The sequence below is a fragment of the Geotrypetes seraphini genome, chromosome 7 (genome assembly GCF_902459505.1).
Source record: "Geotrypetes seraphini chromosome 7, aGeoSer1.1, whole genome shotgun sequence".
Classification (NCBI taxonomy): Eukaryota; Metazoa; Chordata; class Amphibia; order Gymnophiona; family Dermophiidae; genus Geotrypetes; species Geotrypetes seraphini.
The window spans coordinates 1525515-1546274 of NC_047090.1; the positions used below are offsets into that span (position 1 = coordinate 1525515).

General features: G+C 42.6%; 1 protein-coding gene across 2 annotated transcripts in view; it reads right to left on the reverse strand.

The window, feature by feature from the left end:
• Positions 1-20760, reverse strand: part of GAS2L3 (growth arrest specific 2 like 3) — a 50732-nt gene that overhangs the window by 6072 nt on the left and 23900 nt on the right. For both annotated transcript variants that reach the window (XM_033950861.1, XM_033950862.1), the window contains 4 exons: positions 14200-14341; positions 13014-13077; positions 7319-7457; positions 5303-5410 (listed from right to left, as the gene is read on the reverse strand). In XM_033950861.1, the coding sequence (XP_033806752.1) occupies positions 5303-5410; positions 7319-7457; positions 13014-13077; positions 14200-14341 (453 nt within the window). The remainder of the gene's footprint in view (positions 1-5302; positions 5411-7318; positions 7458-13013; positions 13078-14199; positions 14342-20760) is intronic.

The window sequence follows — 20760 nt, forward strand, 5'->3', positions numbered from 1 at the left end:
GTGTTGTGGCTTAACAGATCACCCATTTTATCAAGAGATACTGTGTTTTGGACTTTCTTAATATGCAGTATACACCATTTAACATCTATAAAATATACTCTCCTAAAAAAATAATAAAAAGTTACCAGATACTCAAAAAATAATGTATTCAGACATTAAAAACTAGCAAATAGCCACTCACAAAATATATAGAGAAGAAGGAAAAAGCCTCAGTACTACACCTTCGCTTCAACATATCAGTGGTAAGGATTTAAAGGTAAATACCTCTGGTGAGATAGCTTAGGTTTGATAAAAATTTGAGTTACTGTGCTGTGGCTTGTCGGGGCAGTATAAGGGACACATGCTGAGCAAATGTGTGCTGGGATGTAACACAAGTATAGAAACCCAACAGGTCGTGCATGTGCAAGACCGGAGGGTTAGGACTTCGATGGGAAGATAGGACTTCAATGAGAAACCAAGGTGGCAAGGGAGCCCCTTCTGGTGATTCAGACAGGTCGTGACCTGTTTGGGCCGCCGCGGGAGCGGACTGCCGGGCAGGATAGACCTATGGTCTGACCCGGCGGAGGCACTGCTTATGTTCTTATGTTCTAAATCTTTTTCTGGTTATTCAGCCAGTTAAGTGAAAAAAGTTCCTGGTCTATGGCCCAGATTCACTAAACTTGCCGACTGGATCGTTCTTGGGCGATTCTCGGCCGAATTTTGCTGAGCGATTGATTCACAACAGATTTTACATGCAAATGATCTGATTGGAAGAACACCCTATAGCGATCCCACAGATTGCTGTAAGAGCGATCGAAAAGCATGTGCAGAGTATCCTTGTTTGTTATTGATGCAATTTGTGCGGTTTCGCCCTTTACTACGTAGTTAGTGGGTGGGGTTTATTCCCGCATGTCACACGACAAGCGAGCCCAAAAGAAAGGGGGAGGGTGGCATGAGCGGACTGCTGGGCACGATGGACCACTGGTATGACCCAACAGCGCCAATTCTTATGTAGGTACGATTCCAGCGCCAGTATGCGCCTCAAATCTTAGTTAAAAACGCTATCTGCATGGTATTTTTAACGGGGGTATGGGCGACTACTGAAGTCTAGAAAATAGGCGCCAAACCAAACTGAATATATATTTTGATGATTATGTTAAAAAAAAGTATCACATTTACTAAAAACCAAGAGGTGTGTGTGTGTAGGTGTGTGTTATATTATTTGTTTTCTAATTTGAACTGGATTTCAGGAGGCTTATATTTTATTCACAAATAGAGTCTAAGCAGGCAAGATGTTCAACTGCAAGTAATCTTCAAGAGAAGAGGTATAGCATTTACTTTACCTCATATAACCCCCCCCCCCTTTTTTTTTTTTACAAAACCGCGATACTGGTATTTAGCGCAGGCCGGCACGCTAAATGCTCTTCGCTGCTCCCAACACTCAAGAGTTCCCATGAGCGTCGGGAGCAGCGCAGAGCATTCAGCGCGCCGTCCTGCACAAAAACACGCTTTTGCAGTTTTGTAAAGGGGGGATAGTAAATTACCGTATTCCGAAAGGACTTACCTCCATTCTGTGCTTTTGGAAACAAAAAATAAATCTTTAACGGACACCGACAGGATATAAGATGTAACTTAAAGGGGCCTATCGGTAAATAGGATGCACACTTAAATTTCTTTTTAATTTGGAAAGATTTATGTTTTCAGCCAATGGCAGTCCAAATGGGTTCTAAAGCTGCCATGCACAACAATCCACAAACACAATGGATAACATTTATTGCCCACTCTATCCTACAATTCTAGGCCGTTTACAATAAGATGCACATAATAAAATTACAAACGCCACATAAATACCTAGCAATGTCACAAATTTTATGTATTTCTTATAATTTACGGAAACAAGCAATGTAGTCAGTCACGGCAATAGCTTTAACTAGCAGCAAAGGCCTGAACAAAAAAAGGGCCTTTAGTTGCTTCCAAAACTGAATTATTGAAGTGATTTGACTCAGTTCAAATGGGAAAATATTCCACAATCTAGCACATGAATATAAAATACTCAGGAGTGATACTCATTCAGTCTTATTTGATGAAAAGAAGGACCATCAAGCAAAAGTATATTTACTGAATGCAGATTACGAGGAATTCTATGACCATCGGAGCATTTAGATCAGTGGTCTCCAACTCAAACCCTTTGCAGGGCCACATTTTGGATTTGTAGGTACTTGGAGGGCCTCAGAAAAAATAGTTAATATTTTATTAAAGAAATGACAATTTTGCATGAGGTAAAACTCTTTATAGTTTATAAATCTTTCCTTTTAGCTGTCTTAATAATAATATTGTAATTTATAGCTAATGAGACATATAATCAAGAAACTGTTTTATTTTACTTTTGTGATTATGACAAACATACCGAGGGCCTCAAAATAGTACCTGGTGGGCCGCATGTGGCCCCTGGGCCGCAAGTTTTGAGACCACTGATTTACAGCTTCGGGCTGGGGTAGAAACCTCTACCACAGCTTATTAAAAAAAATTTTTTAAAAAGGGGGAGGGTTTAATTTTATTTTGAAAGATTTACATTGGCAATCAATTGAACTAAACTAAACCTTAGTTTTATAAACCGGGTCATCCATCAATTTGGAGCTCGATCGGTTAACATTAAGAAAAGGAAAAATATAAAAGAACTAAAACAGGAGAGGTAGTAGTAGTTAATTTCCAAAGTGCTTGGCGAACAGAATTGTCTTCAAAGCCTTCCTGAATGATAAGAAGGGGCCTAAACTTCTTAACGAGAGTGGCAAGTTATTCCAGAGGTCTGTCAATTTGAAGGAGAAAAAAATGACTAAATTGCTTAATAGATTTATTTTTACCCCTAAGAGAACGAAAGGAAAGTTTTAATTTCTGAGAACTTCTGGCTAGGTGAGATCTACACACATTCTAGTCCAAAGGGATCTTAAATGCAATACAGATGCATTTAAATTGAATTCTCAAGTGAACTGGGAGCCAGTGTAGTTCTCTGAGCAATGGGGACACATGGTCAAACTTACTCTTGCCATAAATGAGTCTGGCAGTGGTATACTGTTTCAGCTGGAGTCTTTGCAGACTAGCTTTGGATAAGCCCACGTACAATGAATTGCAGTAGTCCAGACGTGCTAGAATGATTGATTGAACCAATATGGAGAAATGCTGTTGATGGAAAAACTTTCCGCAAAACACAGACACTGAAAAAACATTTTTTTTTTTACAAGAGAATTAACTTGATTCTTAAATGTGAGTAAAGAATCAATGAGAACGCCTAATACTGAAGAGGAGAACTTAATTTTCAAAGAAGCTCCCGAGTCTAAGTTCACAACAGAAGGGAGAGAGTCTAATTTTGGGCCCAAAGGAGTTTTATCTTAGCAACAATTTAACTTCATCTGAACTATCAGTGCCCAGGATTGTAGTTTAGAAATACAATGGTTAATAATACGGGAAATAGTGGTGCATCTGTGAAAAGTGCAGCTGTGTTCTGTATATGTAGAGAACGAATCTTGGTAAACCGAATACAAAGAATTATAGTAGCCCAATAAAGGAGTAAATCACACAAAGTACAGTTCTGAAGTTAGCTTGTGATAAATTCTTCAATCTTATAATCTTCTGAATGGTGCTTTTCAACTGAAGAGATAAAGAAGATTCTAACCAAGTAATTAGTCTGAAATATTTCGATATAATTGGGATTTTCAAACTGTCAATCAAAAAGGTTTCAGGAATAAGAGAAGGAGAAACCCTTCCCTATAGGAATATAATTTGTGACTTAAGACAAATTCAGTTTAATTCTATTAGAACACATTCAGGCTCTCAGAGCTTTGTCTACTGAACCAGTAAGATTACAATAAAAATCAATCATCACAAACCAGTATGAAGCTACATAGAATGCCATAATGGAGTCTGCATTAATTCTTAACTTATTAGAAGAGAGAAGGAAACTTTTGGCTATGCACCAAAATGTGCACATTCGTTATAAGAAAATGCAGATCAGAGACAAAATCTGAATAAGCCAAGAGACAAATTTCAGCAGACTAAAGTGGGAAGTTCAGTCATGAACCCCAATAGTTTTATGAAGTGCTTGATTTTTATAGGATATATCAGTGGTCTCCATTGTGCAGCCCCCCAAAGTCCTCTATTATGGCCCTTAAAAAAGTTGGCTGAAATGCTCTTCAAATCCCGCAAATGCATTACAGTAGAATCTCATTTATCCAGCACCCACGGGGATTGGTGGATACCGGATAACTGTTTTTCTGGTTAATTGAGTGTGTCAGAAACCTCGCCTGACACACTCAATTCCCTCTCCCCCGCAGCACCATTGCGGCTGCGGTCCTGAGATGCAAAGCCCTCCTCCATTCTTCAAGCCCCAAAATAGCAGAAGCATGCAGCAGTCCTGAGCCGTGAACTCCTTCACTCCTTCCCCTCCCTCTCTTCCTTACCCGAAGCGCAGCGGTCAGCAGGAAACAGCTGCAAAACAGGCTGCTCGCGGCTAGCCCTGGCAGGGATTTTCCTCTGATGCATCGGAAGAGACACATCAGAGGAAAATCCCTGCCAGGGCTAGCCACGAGCAGCCTGCAGAAATAGGAAGTGATATCAGAAAAGGCAGGACAGGCCAGAGGGAAAGATTTACAGCAGGCCACGTATTTACCACACTGTCGTTGCCAGGGACCAAAAGTAGAACAGTAGGGAGGCAGATGCTAAACCATAGGAAAAGAGAGGAAAATAACGTCGGAGCACAACTTGAGGGGGTCACCAGTAGAATCTATGGGTAAGGGAGGAGGGAGATAGATTATCAGTCCTTTACAGAAGGGAAGGGTAATGGGGCTTTATATACAAGTACAACCTTTCTGTAGCTACAGTGAAAGTGGTTTACATATTATATACAGATACTTATTTGTACCTGGGGCAATGAAGGGTTAAGTGAATTGCACAGTCACAAGGAAATGCAATGGGATATAAATATTTTTATTTGTGCAATTAATCGCAATTAAAACTTTTAACTGAAATGCAGCTCTGCTTTAAACTACTTTTCATCACAAGTTGGTAATCGACTTATAGTTAAATAAATTAGAACAGTTGTTCCAGTGTTGTAGAGAATGAAAAAAAAAAAAAAGCTATCCCCAAGAAGCTGTTTGTTTCTCTCTCCTCACCTAGAATCTCTTTGTAAACAATGTAAAGAAACACCTAAAAAAAAAAAAATCAAGGTAATTATGCCTTTGCTTATGGAATCAGGAAACATATAGACACCAGAATCTCCTTGAAATATTTCTGAACAGAGAACTCAAAAAGAGATTAAGGAAGTACTTACACGTATAAATAGAATTTTATCTCCTAACCGATAACGCCCTTCGGATAAATACTCAATAGAAAAGCGATGGGAACAATTGCAGGGAGGATCTTCCGCTATGTGCTTCACCTGAATGAGACAATTTAATGGTAAATACAAACAGGTATAACAGTACCTATATATCTACTATAATAAAACCCTAAGCGTGCATGCGTGTTCCGTTTTCTGTGATCTGTAGGTCCCCAGCAGACAACAGTGCGCATGCGCGCTTAGGATTCTGTTTCCCTGTAAGAACATTCGCGGACCAGAAGGTGATGTTTTCCATAAAGAGCTTGCTCAGGAAAATCTTCTCCAAAGTTCTTTGTGCTCCCTGCTCCCTTAATGTCTTTTCGGATTGTATTTTTAAGTTCACGATCCCTGCCTGCATCTCCAAGGCAGTTCATTGTCGTCATCAGCCCCCCCCCCACCCCCGAGCACCACTCCCTGGTGCATCTGAACCCCCGTTGACCCTACTATCCGACCTTTCCTTCCCGCGGTCTTGGCGGCTCCCTTAGTTCCTTGCCGCCCCCTCCCCTTCCCGCGGTCCCAGCAAACCTCCTGACTCCAGCAGTGGCCGCAGCACTCTAAACATGCTGCTTTGCGGCCTTCTACTGCCCTGATTTGCTCTGCTGCGTCTCTGATGATGTAATTAGGGATGTGCCAGAGTAAATCAGGACAGTAGAAGTCCGCTGAAGCAGCGTGTTTAGAGTGCTGTGGCCGCTGCTGGAGTTGGGAGTTTTGTTGGGACTGCTGGAAGGGAAGGGAAATACTGCCGCTGTTGCTTCTGCACAGAGAAGTGCAGGGGAAGAGAACTACTGCTGCTGTTGCTGCACAGGGAAGTGGTGTGGGGGGGAATGGATGGGGAGAGAATGCTGCTGTACAGGGAAGTGGAGTGGGGGGAGGGAAATGCTGCGGCTGCTGCACAGGGAAGTGGGGGGAGGGAAATACTGCTGCTGCACAGGGAAGTGGGGTGGTGGGAGGGAAATGCTGCTGCACAGGGAAATGGAGGGGGAGAGAATGCTGCTGCAGTTACTGCACAGGGAAGTTGTGGGAAGGAAATGTTGCTGCTGCACAGGGAAGTGGGGTGGGGGAAATGCTGTTGCACAGGGAAATGGAGGAGGAGGGAATGCTGTTTTTGGCCTTTTTATTTGTGCTTAGGGTGTGCTTGCTCTCTTGAGTTACCTTCATTGGTTCCAGTCCCACCTCCCTTCTGTTTTCCTGAGTATCGCAGTGCACTAGTGGAGCGAAGGAATTCTGTAGAGGTAATATTAGTGAAGGTGGATGTTTCTGTGTTACATGTCGCAGTCTTCCTGAGCCTACTGTGACCCATTTATTCCTGGGCTGTTTTATTCTTTGAGGTAGAGGTGGTAAGTTGGTATGATTTTATGGAGTGATGGAAGCTGCTTTAATTGTATTCAATTCCTGTTTAAGTTTGCAGAGCTCCTCCTTAATACTGGCAAGTTGAAGACAGATGGGGCAAGCCTTAAGCCTCCAAATAGTATGTCTTGGAATTAAAGCACCACAGTGATTGTATAGAATAAAGGTCATCTTGATTGGTTGTGAAGTGACTTGATTTGAGTATGGTAGTCCTGATTATATGGGTCTCTATATATGAATAGTGGTCCCTGGGGTTGGTGGGACTTAAGTCTTACCCTTATTTCTATGAAGGGAAATGTGTGAAAGTTTCCCCCATATGAATGAAGTAATTTCACTATGACTCAGATGCAGAAGTAAGAAAATAAAATAATTTCAATGCATCATACATAGCTAAGTCCACACAAATGTTTTTCATGCAATCTATGCACTCTCCGCCCCCCCGCCCCAGCCTAAACTCACCTTCAGTAACACCTCCTCCTAATTTAGCTACAAATACGCCTGTTGAGGACCCTCCCCCCCACCCCACCTGTACTTTCAGCCCAGATAACAATGGGCAGTATTCCAGTTGTCCTTTTACCTGTGTTAGCTGTTTAAAAAAAAAAATGCCTTTGGGATACTTGCCGCCTGGTGGAGTTCTCCCTGATGGCAACATGACTTTGGGGTGCTTGTGGGGATTACAGGTCCCGATGTAATCAGCAACGTCTCCTCCAACTCAATTTCCTTCTCTAGTTTTACAAGAACAGGGGGTTCCACACCATACCTGAGAAAGTAATGCAATTCAAGTAAATGTGGGTGTGAGAAGACAGAATAGGAAAACAAAAAGGTACATAAAAAGGAAACAAAAGCACCAGAACATCAGACAGAAAACTGTGAGCAAAGAAGAAACAGTAGAAGGAGAATATGGGAAAGCTGAACAAGTGAGAGACACAAAGTCTATTGTAAAATAAAGCACACAGAATATTCATCTGCACCCTCTGTTTACCTATAACACTGAATTTTAATAAATATTCCTGTTTTAGAATCATCTTTTACTGGCTTAACACCTTTTACCTGGCCCATAATTTTTCCTCAGTCATAAAGAAAAGCACTTTTTAAGCAGCTGCCATATTTAGCAAATCAAATTAGAATTGCTAAAGCCACGACTTGGTGATAATGTTGGCAAAAATTGTACCATCGATGGGTCCAAGGAAGGGTCTCCAACAAAACCAAATGACATTAGATCTAACTAGTATTATTGAATTGGCAACAATATCTTTTATCTATTAATTTTTACAATATTACCAGCTGGTGGCTTTCCCCACTAGAAAAAAAGCATTAATCAAAACTTGGAGAAAAAGCCTCAAGCAGTTCTTTCTGAGCCGGCAATCACCAGTGATATCAAGCCGCTTGATTATTATCATAGGTAATTTTAAAAAACCATAAAATAATGCAAATTTCAAAAAGGGACTGAAGCTCTGCTGTGCACAGGGTTTACTTTAAACGGAACCAGAAAAATCACAAAAATGAAAACATAAATACTCCTCCTTCTCATATTTAGACAGCAAACTTCAAACATCCACTCTCCAAAGCAACACCTTACTGGAGAAACCCTGCCACACTGGATTCAAGCCTCCGACAAGGCCCTTGTTTCGCCAAAAAATGGCTGCATCAGGGAAAATTTTCAAAAACATCTACTGACGCCATCTTCCCATGCACTCAAACTTTAAAACAGCACAACTCCGTAGTCTATGATGTCACTTTCGGTGCGCCGTGTTCACTCCACTGAACACCAGTGGGTTAATAAAATGCACACCATTCCACCCTTTGATTTAAACCCCTGGGCCTGATCGTATCACAGAAAAATATCCAACGCTGCTCTTGCTGGTACAGCAACCTTTTGGCATTGCCTCTGAGCTGGGTCACAGGAATGTGTTCAAGCCCTTCACACCTAAAATCACTAAATTGATGGTATTTTTCCACACAATGATGCATGAGAACATCAACCTGCCCTTTGAGTGACATTACTCCGATGTTCAATCTACAATCTACAGCAGGGGAGCCCACACTTTTTTTACTCGCGAGCTACTTTTAAAATGACCAAGTCAAAATGATCTACCAACAATAAAATTTAAAAAAAAACACAACGCACACTGTACGCATAGAATTGTTAATTATCATTCCTATTCCAGGGTTTTTTCAAAGAGGTCAAAGCAGATGGCTCTATGCACTGTCACTTCAGTAACAACCATACAAAAATAGACAAATACCCACCCCCCTCCCTTTTTACTAAACCACAATAGCAGTTTTTAGCGCAGGGAGCTGCACTGAATGCCCAGCGCTGCTCTCGACGCTCATAGGCTCCCTGTGCTAAAAACCACTATTGCGGTTTAGTAAAAGGGGACCATATTGTAAAATATAGACAGCAGATATAAATTCAGACACATTTTGATCACTAAATTTAAAATAAAATCATTTTTCCTACCTTGTCTGGTGATTTCATGAGTCTCTGGTTGCACTTTCTTCTTCTGACTGTGCATCCAATCTTTCTTTCAGCCTGTATGCTTCCTCTCCTCCACACCTCCTTCCCTCCCCCAACTTTTTCTTCCTCTCTCCCTGACCTTTCTTTCTTTCTCTCTTCATGCCCCCTTTCTTTTTTCTGTTTCTCTTCTTTCCTTCTGTCTCCCTGCCTGCCCCCTTTCTTTCTTTCTCCCTGCCCTTCCCCAAGCCACTGCCACTGCCGCTGCCATCGGGGAACAGGACCCAAACCGCCACCAATGGATAACAGGCCCCCAAAGCCGACACAGACCGCCCCATGCTCTCCCTGCTTCGGGCCGACCAGGATTCCTCTCCCCGACGTCAATTCTGCCGTCTGATTGACTGATTGGCCCGATAGATCGCCAAGGCAAAGTGAGTCCTGGGTGATCGACTCACTTTGCCTTGGCGAGCTACCGGTCGATCGCGATCGACCTATTGGGCACCCCTGATCTACAGGGTGTCCAATATAATAGAGGTCACATGAACAAATCATGGCATATACTACAGCTCTGGTTGTCTTCTGATAACTTGCTTGCCAGAGTCTCCTGCCCATTTGTCGTTTTCTTCTTCCTAGTTGCTAACCAGCCATCTTCCATCTCTGTCCTCCCCTTCCGTTTTCCTTCCCTCCCCGGAGGTCTGGCATCTTTTCTTTTTTTTTTGTCTCCATCCCCGCAACTATAGTGATGGACCCCACCACCCCCAGATCCACCATCTCTCCTTTTCTTAACTACCCTTTCATCAAGCATCTCTCCCTCCTTCCCCACCACCCCAGGGTTCACCATCTCCCATTCTCTTCCCAACTGCCCATCTCTATCCTCCCCCCTCTACACCATCCCTTGTGTCCAACTTCTCTCCCTTTCTGCTCCTTCCCTCCCTAAATCCCATTGTCCACCATCTCTCTCCCTCTTCTCTGTTAGACCCATTATTTCTCCCCCCCCCAGTCCAGCATATGCACACCTCTTTGATTCCCCCCTTTCCTCCCTCACTCCATGTACTTCTATAACAGGGCCCCCCTCCCTCAAAAGCTTGTACCCCTAACCCCCCTGAAGGCCTGTCCCCCCCCCCGAAAGCCTGTATGTTCCCCCTGACCTCCCGGTCTTACATTTACTTAATTACAGCAGTGGAGATGATCGCCGATGCTGTCGCGATCCTTGCAGGCTGCCATCGTCCTCAGGAGCACGTTACCTCTGCTGCAGTCCCACCTCTCCTCTGACATCATGGGCAGGATCGCAGAAGATTGAACTTGCTCCCGAGGACGACAGCAGCCTGCAAGGATCGCTACAGCACCGGCAATCCTCTCTGCAGGCTTCTCCACTGCTGTAATTAAGTAAAGGTAAGACCGGGAGACCAGGGGGGATCTTCCCCCCTCGCCACCTAAAGCAGGAGCGGCAGAGGACGGCCAGCAAGAGGCAGCGCTGCCGCTCCTGCTTTAGGAGACTGGAGGCACAGGGAGGAGGATTGGACGAATTGGCAAGGCTGATTTTTTTGTAAATACAAATCGATTTGAATCGATTCACCCAAAGTGAATCGATTCGAATTGTAAATCAGGCAGCACTAGTCCACGGTAGTATGTCAAAAAAAATAAAAAATAAAATCAATCTTGTCAAATTTAGTCTCCACAAGGCTTATTTTTGTCCTCTTGGTATGTCTTACTCATATGTCAAATTTCAGCTTGATCAGACAATATTTAGAGGACACCACAGCATGCACTGTTTGCTTGTGTGTTGTGTATGTAGGTAATTTTGCACATAGTCAGTTTGTATGGTGTCGTCTAGTTTGCGACCTGCACTCGAAAATTGGCTCCTTAGGAAGTCAGTCTGTCAGCTGTCAACCACTAGACTGCCAAGTGGACTGAGTGTTCTTCGACTGGTCGATTTTCATCACTTTGACAAAGAAAATATTTTTCAGAAAGCTATAAGCTGGCATGTTGAGTCAGCGATAACGGTATGGGATCGAGCCAGGATACTGACAACACACAGACTCTTGCGTTAGGAAGTTGAAGAAATTACACAAATAAAACTGTTGTAAACAAGGCACTCGCAGCCATTTCCAGACATCTATGATTTCTGTATGAGCACCTAGCAGCACTTGCCTTTTTTTGATAACAGAATCGCACAGAAACAAAGCTACGAATGGTGCAAAACTTACAGCGTCCACCGTTGCCTGACATTCCACGATGTCTCATGTGTACAGATGAAATGGAACCTGTGACCTCAAAGTCTTGTAACACAGAGAACACAATCTTTTTTTGATCTCTTGATTGAAGGAGGATCAACAAAAAAGTGACAATATTCCTGAAGAAACATCTCAGAGTGGACCAACCGATCCAGTTTTCAAGGAACTTTGGAATCAGGCATCCAAACTGACTGTTAACGATGCAGCAGAACGAGGGATAGGCTTCATTGAAAAATACAATGATACTTTGACAAAAGATGAAGAACAGAAGCAATTTGTTCTTCAGCTAGTTGCCAGCCACCGAAAGAAGATTCCTTCTGCATCAAAGCCAGCTCTTATGTTATACAACGTTGATTATTTGCACAAGAATTACAATATATTCTAAGTTTAGTGGTATTTAAAAAAACATTGAGGTGGGGGCGACCCCTAAACTTTGTTTTAATTAAATTTTATGTGTTATCAATAATAATAAAACCCTAAGCGCGCATGCGCACTCCTACCTCCATGATCCCTGACTCCGTGGCCCGCATGCGCAGTAGCAGGAGCCTGTGGCGTTTTGTGTGCAGTGGTTTTCTGGCTCCTTCTACTGCGCATGCGTAGGCTTGGAGTTTGAAGTGGCAAACACCACGGCGCCGACTCTGTAGAGGGAAAGTGGAAGCCGTAATTGGAGTGAGGAAAGGGCAAGGGATCCCTTAGCTGGCACAGCTGGAAGGCGGCTTCAGTGAGGAGAGAGACAGAGACAGACAGCGGGAGAGAGTGAAAAAGAAAGAAAAACAGATAGACAGGGCAGGGAGAGCTAGAAAAAGAAAGAAAGAAAAAAAGATAGATGGAACAGGGAGAGAGAGAAAAAGAAAGACAGACAGACAGACAGACATCTACTCTAACACCCGTTAATGTAACGGGTTTAAACATCAGGTGGCGATCCAGCACCAAAGGTGAGCGAACGGGGTTCTGAGGGGAGACTGGACACATCTGCCCGTTGTGTAGTTGGGCAGGTGTGTGGGAGCAGCTGGCCACATCTGGATTGAGGAAAGGGCAAGGGATCCCTTAGCTGGCACAGCTGGAAAGCGGCTTCAGTGAGGGTCTGGGCAGGGAGAGAGACAGAAAGAAAGACAGCAGGAGAGAGAGAAAATGAAAGAAAGAAAGAAAGATAGATGGGGCAAGGAGAGAGAAAAAGAAAGGGGGAAAAAAAAGATAGACGGGGCAGGGAGCAAGAGAAAAAGAAAAAGGAAAAAAGATAGACGGGGCGAGGAGAGAGACAGACAGACATCTACTCTAGCACCCATTAATGTAACGGGCTTAAACACTAGTTTTTATATAAAGGGATAAAATTGTGGACAAACACAATGTGTTAATTTTTTTGGACCACCCTACTGTGCAGTCTGATGGAAGGGTTCCCAGCATCTTCTGACAGAGTTAATACACAAAACATTTCATTTTGATGGAAGTGTATTGACAACAGTAAGAGAGCACAGTTAAGTGACAGTGTGCTAGTTGTAATGTACAGTCTATGCCCTTGCTAGTGTGGCAATGATTACTGTGGCTGTGCTACAATCAATATGTGCATATTTTTAAAAAGCCCCAAGAGATTATATGGGGAAATCATTAGACTTCTCTGAACACATACCTTGATATAATTCGGCCAACGTCAAGCAGACAAAGGCAAACCTGTCTTGGATCTTTGTGCAACACTATAAAGATGAAAGTTATATGAAATCAAGATCATATTCTAGCAGGCAAGCAAGAAACCACACACAAAAAAAAATAAATAAAAAAAAATTAACCCTTTATTTGGCATTGTTGCTCTTATGGGTGATCTCCATCTCCAAATGCCAGTTACTTGGACTCTTGCTTTCGTTCAACATCGAGTTGCATAAAGCAGCTGTTTTCACCATTTGCCAATTAAAGGGTTTAATAAAAAGATTACATGCTTGATAATATCTTTTCTAATAGATATGTGTGTCATTCTAGGCAAGTGGGTTATCTCCCTTAGGGGAGGAATTCATCAAGCTAAATGCTAAGAAGCCATTTTATATCTTTGGGTTTCTTAGCATTGAGTGCATATTAATTCCCTTAATACCTACATGAAGGATTTAATCCTGCTTAATGAATTCTCCTGCCCCCCCCCCCCTAAAGCTCTTCAGGATAAACAGAGCATTTATTTACCAGAAAGATACCAAAGGAAGCATCAGTTGGAAAGAGAAAGTCCTTATTAGTGCTAAATTACAAGATAATACTGCATCTGAGCACTCATGCATGCAGGGGGACTGACCGCCCGCCCTAGGCACCTTATTGGTGGGGGCGCCGGCACCTCTCTGCCCCCCATGCCATGCTCATGCCCTCCTTTCCCCACCCGCCCTGTACATCTTTAAAATCACCAGCGCAAGCAACTACTCTAGCTAGTTGCTCGCACTGGACTATCTCCCTCTGAAATCACTTCCAGGCCGCAGGGCCAGGAAGTGACATCAGAGGAAAGCCAGCGTGAATAGCAGGCTGGAGAAGCTGCTCACTATCCTCCTATGCCACGCAGCTCCTGATTGGTGAGGCCCGACTTTAGCACAGGAAGAGGCGGTTGGAGCATACAGCAAGTGATTTCCTTCACTCACCGGCGCTCTGGCTGCCCTCTCCTGTCTCTCCAGCTGCCCTCTCCTGGCTCCCCTGCCAAAAAAACGTATTTGCGGTTTTTCTAAATTCACAGGGGTTCCTGGAATGGAACCCCCACAAATTTCAGGGGAGTACGGCAGTCTGAATACCAGCCCCAAAATCTTAACAAAAAACACACAACACACACAAGATTAAACAATTCTAATTACCTAAACCTTCAGATTCAAAAAGGTAAGTCTCATCAACTCCAATGCTCCTGCACCAGCGAAGGAAGTTGGCTGTATTATCTCGAGCAAAGAAGGATCCCGAGGGAGCATCCTTCTTACACGGAACTTTCCTCATGGGAAAATGCTAGCAGGAATCCAAAATATTACAAGACAATTAAATTTAAACATAATATTCAAGCCTTGACATCCTGTAATCCTGTTTAAGTAAACATATTTATATATTTGGAAAGCAGAAATGACTGCGAACTCCATGCAAACATATACTTTCACCACCCCAATGAGTTGCATATTTCTTTCACCGATTACTTAATACCCACAACATTATATCTGAAATTTGCAACTAGATTTATAAACCATGTGCGGATTAAATTTGCACTCCTATGTTAACACAGATTAATGCTGTATATCCATCAATTTATTTTGCCGACAGTAAAGCACACGTTTCCTGAACTGTAGTTTGCAAACAAAACAGGTAGGTCTTCTGCAATCAGCCAAGTCCAAACAGCAGAGGGGCCTCCAGCACCAAACATCTATTTATTTATTTATAAAGCTTTACATACTACCTTCTTGGCAAACACATTTCCATTCAAGATAATGAACAATTCAATGAAATACTAAAAGTACATAAATAAAACAAAATCAAAATTTAAAATCAGGTAAACACGATACATGGGCTTGTTGTGTCACTGGGGCTTGCCATCGGTAGTTTCACTACCAGTAGGGCCTCACAAGGTGGACAGGTTTTAGCGGAGATGTCAGATTCTGGGCGAAGGATCACATTTGATGCGACAATGGCAACAACATTGAATTTATACTGCGCAGAAGAAAGGCCCGACAATGTACTTCTGTATTCTGCCATGAACACTTGATGAGATCATCAAGTCACTAGGACTCGTGCATGAGTTGATGGCACCTAACAAACACATTTTCAGTGCTTTCCTAAAGGCCAAATAGGAAAATACCATCATCATCTCTGATTGTTACATGTTTTATTCTTTAACAATCCAATGTCAGTCAGCAAGCCTATTTTTAAAAACTGACCTATTTGGAATTACCAAGTGGTTCTGGATCCATAGACCATAGTCTACGAGTCCAGACATACTGTTGAATTGTAAAGCTTATGAATGTAAAAATGTTCAAAACCCTCCCGTATGGTCAACCATGTCAATTTGTCAAGAGAGGGTATGCTCTCGTTCCCTTCTTACTTTTTATCAAACACCTATCTACTGTATTCTGCGCTACCTGCAGTCTCCTCGAGAAGGTACAGAGTAGTGTTGCCCAATCCAGGGGAAAATATTTCAAATCAATTTGGCCTATTGAATTGATATTTCGATTCACTTTCCCCGCCCAATAGGGTGTTTTTTTTCAAATGGCTTGACAGGTTTATTTTTGTAGCCTCTTCACCCCCCCTTTGCCCTCTCCAACACCACACCGGTGCTATGGTGTAAGCAAAATAAACAGAAAAAAAGACTTTTCCTCTCTGTTAGGTCCTAGCTCACACTCGCTGTCTAACACCAGCTCTGGCAGGATACACATTTCAAATCTGACAAATTGTAATCACAAAACAGAAATAAAATTATTTTTTCTATCTTTTGTTGTCCAGTCATTTTATTATTAAAATCATGTTGGCTCTAGTTTCTGTTTGCCTTCTATTAACTCGCTCACCAGGGTCTCCTGTCCATTTGACGTTTTCTTCTTTCTCCGCATTCACCATTCATCTTCCATATCTGTACCTTCCCTTCCACAGCCATATTCAACATTTCTGTTTCTTTCCCACTGTCTTCTCTCTTCGCCTTGTGCCTCGGTCAAACTTCTCTAGTCCCCTGCATGCAGCACCTCTCCTTTGCTCCCCTCCATAATGTGCAACATTCCTCTCTCTTCATGTACCATCTCCTCCTCTCCTCCACCATATGTCCAACATTTCTCTCTCTCTCTCTTCCATGCATGTCTACCTCTCCTCCACCATATGCAGGATTTCTCCCTCTCATACCTTTCTACCTCTGTTGCATCTCTCCTTCCATCTCCTCCACCCATGTCCAACAATTCTTCCTTTCTCCTCTCTCCCCCCCCTTGTACAGCAGCTTTCCAACTCCCTGTGCAGCAGCCTTCCATCCCTCTTATCCCCCTGTATAGCACTTCCTGGTTGACAGATTGTGAATCTATATTTGTAGTTTGAATCTCACTGCCATAATGGGACTTTGGCAGTGGGATTCAAACTCGAGAGGACACAGACCCCCCTCGCCCCTTTCCTCTAGGGCATCGGAATCTCCTGGAAGCCACATGATCTGAAGTTCAGGGAGCACATGGAGGTTGTCATCCATGCAACCTGCATGTGTGATACAGCAGAAGCAGCTGCCACACAGGGCCCTATGGCCTACAGGGGGCCTCCTAAGGCAGCAGCAGTGGTGGCAGAAGCCGGCAGGCAGAAACAGGCAGTGAACAGGCTTCTCATGGCCTGCCTGCCAGGGCTTCCTTCTGCTGCGTCAGTAGTGATGTGGCAGAGAGAAGGCCCCAGCAGGACAGGAGCAGCCTGTGTCTTTGGCCACCGGCCTCCGCCACTGCTGTGGTTACTTTAGGAGACCTGGATGTGTCAGGAGACTCAGGACTCACAATATCAACGAGTCTGATTTTTTAAAAAATTATATCAAGAACCAACCTACTTGAATTCTTTGATTATACCAGTACTCCTCAAAAGGGTCCAGAGAAGAGCGACTAAAATGGTTAAGGGGCTGGAGGAGTTGCCATACAGCGAGATATTAGAGAAACTGGGCCTCTTCTCCCTTGAAAAGAGGAGACTGAGAGGGGACATGATCGAAACATTTAAAATACTGAAGGGAATAGACTTAGCAGATAAAGACAGGTTGTTCACCCTCTCCAAGGTAGGGAGAACGAGAGGGCACTCTCTAAAGCTAAAAGGGGATAGATTCCGTACAAACTAAGGAAGTTCTTCTTCACCCAGAGTGTGGTAGAAACCTGGAACGCTGTTCTGGAGGATGTTATAGGGGAAAACACCCTCCAGGGTTTCAAGACAAAGTCAGACAAGTTCCCGCTGAACCGTAAAGTACGCAGGCTAGTCTGTTAGGGCAATGGTCTTTGACCTAAGGGCCACCATGGGAGCGGACTGCTGGGCACGATGGACCACTTGTCTGACCCAGAGTGGCAATTCTTATGTTCTTACAAGATAACAGATTAGCAATACCAATAACAAAAAAGGTAAAGTGGGAGAATACTAGATCTAAAGCTTTTTTTTGTTGTTTAGGTACTAGTTTATGGAATCAATTAGTGAATTATTTGTGATTAGAATCCAACTTCATGATGTTTAAAAGATTACTTAAGTTATTTTTCCCCCCAAGTTTTTGGTAAAGGAGGTACCTGCCAATGATCACATTTATTAATTTGTGATGTCTTGACAGATGTTGAATTTCACCAGAAACAATTGCAAGCTACTAAAATAGGCACTTTGTGCGAGTGGATTAAGTATTTTCTTCTATTTTATAGGGTTCCTTTCTTGTTTTAATTTTTTATAATTTTTGTGACTGCTTAGAAGTAATGAAAGCTGGAGCCGTATCTCAAATTTTAATAAAACATAAAAACAAACCAACTTCCACATCTTTCTCTCTTCAATAACAGCTTTATTGTACGTGATCTATCACATGTATTCAATACCCGATCCTCTTACTGCTGCTATTATTAAAGTGTTACCAGACGTATGCAGATCCCTACCTAAAACTTGACAAGCCCTTATCGAGCAACTGCAGAGGCACAAAGCAAATCGGGCTTGCCATTGCTCATTTAGACTGGGTTTAGCAAATGTAAAAAAAGAAGCAGTGACAAAGTAGATGCTAATGAACTTACTAGTATTAAAAACGAGCTCACTGGCAAATGGAAACCTTCCTGCCCTAACAAGTACAATTACCGCCAGCTTCAAGCTGTCATTAGGGTCCCACATGAATTCCTCCCTGCTTCCAACCTCCAACCACAGCACAGTTTAAAGCTGGCATTTTATACGTAAAAGGATTTGTATTTGTTCTTGGGGAGACAGCAATCTCCTTTGTGCAGAATTCAAACATCCGCAGTTTGCGCTCCTTGAATTTGCCTGTACGCATGGAGGCGGATCTGTTTAACCGTTTAATTGGCAGATAGCGAAACGGCTGCTTTATGTAACTTGATGTTGAACGAAAGCAACGGTGCCAAGTAACAGGCATTCGGAGATAAGAAAACAAAAAACAAAAAATCCAACTTCACTGCAGTCAGATATCAAAGCGAAGAACAAAAAGAACAGAGATGAAGTAAAGGACGCCAAGACTTTATTAAGCAATTGTAAAACAGTTTGTTTTCAAAAGGACGGATACCCTTGGACTTTGCTATTTGCGAAACACACAAAGATACAAGTCAGCCTTCCTTTCTTTTAAGGGAATTAAATCTGCTGGGAAGCTCAGTCGATCTTTTGTTTTCAAGTTTGTAGAGATCTGGAATGAACTTCCTGACTCCATTAGGCTAAATCCCTGAAAACTTTAATGGTTTAACTACAGCCTCAATGAACTGATAATATTATAGTTCTTTTTCTTATGTACTTTAGTTTTTAATTAGTTCTTCCTTCTCCTATGTTTTCTGCTATGTACTCTAGTCTTAATTATATGTAAACCGAGTCGAGCTCCACTGGGAGACCAAAGATTAGATTAGATTAGACTGACAAACTATTTTATGATTGCTTAATAAAGTCTTGGCATCCTGTACATCATCACTGCAGTCTCTGCTCTTTTGGATCTCCCATAAGAGCCATAGGAAACACATGTTGCTTCTGAGCAACGATGCCAAATAAAAGGTTAAATTAGATTCCAGAACATCAAGAGGGGAGAAGCTGCTTCATCGTGTTTTAATTCACGTGTGGCCCTTTTTCCAAACTGATCTGCAACTTTCAGGGGGGCAGAGTGCAGCCCCCCCTCCTTTACTGGACATGCGCACAAACGCTGTGCCTACTGCATTCTTGCCGCTTTTAGGATCCTGCACTTTTGCTAGATCTATAGCTGATGTAATGGCAGGCAAATAAACATTCAGGCTATGCTAATGCTCTGTAAATTACACAACAAGCTCCCACCATGCATTCTCAAAATGGAGGCAACTGTTTAAGGTATTGATTTATTTAAAAACTTTTTTATACTGTTTACAAAAAATACAACTAAATGGTTTAAATCAATTAAAATATACATAACATAAAAACAAACCATATCATAAAATCTACATAATAATTTCTTCTCTTCAAATGTCAACTAACCAAATCACAAGAGTACAAAGGTTCAGCAGATTCTTTTCTTCAAATGCTGACTAATAAATCACAAAAATGCAGAAACTGGTGACATGTTCCAAATACCTGTAGCTCTTTTCTTATAGTAATGTTATTTAAAAACAGATTTATTTTAATTAATTTTCCACATTTTAAAGTTTAATATACCATAAAAAAAAAGAATGCCTAAGTGGTTCACAGGACATTATGAAAATTAACAGGGAAACCCACAAAAGCAAACCTAAGCTACTTAGCGTTAATTGTATTCAAAAGTACGAACAAATAGGGGAAGAGTTAAATATAAAAAATTTTTTTTAAGTTAAGGAAAGGAGTACTAAGGGCTCCTTTTACTAAGCTTTTTAGCGCACGCAGGATTTTAATACGCACTAAACCCGCACTACGCAGCTAGAACTAACACCAGCTCAATGCTGGCAATAGCGTCTAGCTCACGCGGCAATTCTGCACACACTAAAACCACTAGCGCAGCTTAATAATAGGAGCCCTAAGAGTAGATATAGACAATATATCTAAAAAAAAAAAAAAGCATGTGCAAGTATGAGGAATCATTATTCCAAAAGATGATCCTGTTTTCCAGTGTATCGCAAACTGTGTGCCACAGCAGGATTACAGTGTGCCACGAAACACCGGCGAGGAAGAGTCACAAGCCGACTGCTTTCAGGACATGCTTCTTGTCAGCCAACTAGCCCACACCTCTCCTCCTTCAACACCCCCCCCACCAGCCTAGTGATAGCAGGCCCAAGGCCTCTGTGCATGCGCAGGTATCGACATGATGACATCACACGTGCGCGGCAACATCTGTGCATTTCTGGATGCCCCGAAGCCCCAGGTTTAGTGTGCTACGGCTACAAAACGTTTGTGGGCCACTGCTGTAATTTTATGTCACAGCATTCACCCAACAGGATGTAGACCTGGTTGCTATATTGTGGGGGTGGGGTGGGAGATCACCTCAACTGAGACTAGCTCCCTCCAAAGTAAGACAGTGTGATTAGTAGAGAATGACACGGTGACAAAATTCATCACCGTTTCCGTCCCCGCGGATAACCATGGTAAACAATCTTCATGCCATTCTTTAAGGAGAGAGGGAAGAATCAGAGTATGAATGGCCACAACCTCTGACCCGCAAGCTTTGCTTTGAAGAATGCTGGTGTAGAAGGACCGAGGTTGAAACAGACACTACAGAATGACAGTCTCTGGTATCCAGAGCAGATATTGTGATGTCATAATGCCTCATTCCACCA